At 39.4% G+C, this 1,009-nt stretch overlaps 1 protein-coding gene across 1 annotated transcript in view; it reads left to right on the top strand.

Moving 5' to 3' along the window:
- Positions 1 to 1,009, top strand: part of FAM102B (family with sequence similarity 102, member B) — a 107,715-nt gene that overhangs the window by 86,039 nt on the left and 20,667 nt on the right. Inside the window, exon 6 of the mRNA XM_006882466.1 lies at positions 132 to 235. Within this exon, the coding sequence (XP_006882528.1) occupies positions 132 to 235 (104 nt within the window). The remainder of the gene's footprint in view (positions 1 to 131; positions 236 to 1,009) is intronic.

The raw sequence follows: 1,009 nt of genomic DNA on the forward strand, positions 1-1,009 counted from the left end.
TATAATCCTCACAGGGTACCACACACCTTACTAAGACTCTGTACTAACTATACAAACAATAGCAGTAATATTTCATATTTTTATGCTTACTATAAAATCAGGTTCTGATCCTTAGAAATGTTTATTTACAGGCCTCCTTCTACATCAATGTCTATACCGATTGCGGGTGAATCTGAATCCCTAGAAGAAGATAGAAAAGGCGGAGAAACCCTGAAAGTCCATCTTGGAATAGCAGGTATAGCAGGGTAACATACTGATTTCTTAGTTATAAGGAATGATGCTCTGTAGTCTTCCAAAGGATTCCTGAAGTCCCTTCCAGATTAAAAATTTAAACTGGACCAGTCAGGAGCAAGAGTGTTGATTCTGCAAATCTTTGTTAAGCCAGTGCTTCATTTTGTTTAAAGTGTTTTGCTCTGATGAAAAGCTCAATGTTGCTATAATTAATTGTGTATGCATCTCCTAACCCCACAGTTACAACAAGGAATTCTGCAGACTTTTCCCTAATCCACATGTCCATCAACTTCTGCCAGTCTGTTATGTGCCTTGAGTAACTTGCATTTTCATGAAGCTGTCTCTCCCCTGGGCTCCTCGTTCTCTGATCTTTTCTTTTGTAGCTTCTTGAAGTTATCCTCTTCTACCTTCCTTTTACATATTGATGTAGCATGGGATTTGGTCCTTTCTGTTTGCTCTTCACAGTGTCATCTGTACTTTTACTTTATTTACAAAGTTTGAATAACTTGTTTTTCACAAAAGATCCTTCCCATTTCCTTCACCCCATGCACCAATCGAACTGTGCAACCCTATGATTAACACCCTACACCCCCATTCTCATCCCTCTATTTCCACCCTCCTCTCCACCTTGGATCCTCATACTCTTTCTGCAATAATGGTTTATACAGTATTTGTCCTTGTGGAACTGGGTTAGTCCACTCAGCATAATGCTCTCCATTCCCTCCCAAGTTAGATAGTAATTGACAAAAGCGTTGCTCCTGCAAGCTATATAGTGTTC

The sequence above is a fragment of the Elephantulus edwardii genome, unplaced genomic scaffold (assembly GCF_000299155.1).
Source record: "Elephantulus edwardii isolate Elephantulus edwardi_28Jun2011 unplaced genomic scaffold, EleEdw1.0 scaffold00020, whole genome shotgun sequence".
Classification (NCBI taxonomy): Eukaryota; Metazoa; Chordata; class Mammalia; order Macroscelidea; family Macroscelididae; genus Elephantulus; species Elephantulus edwardii.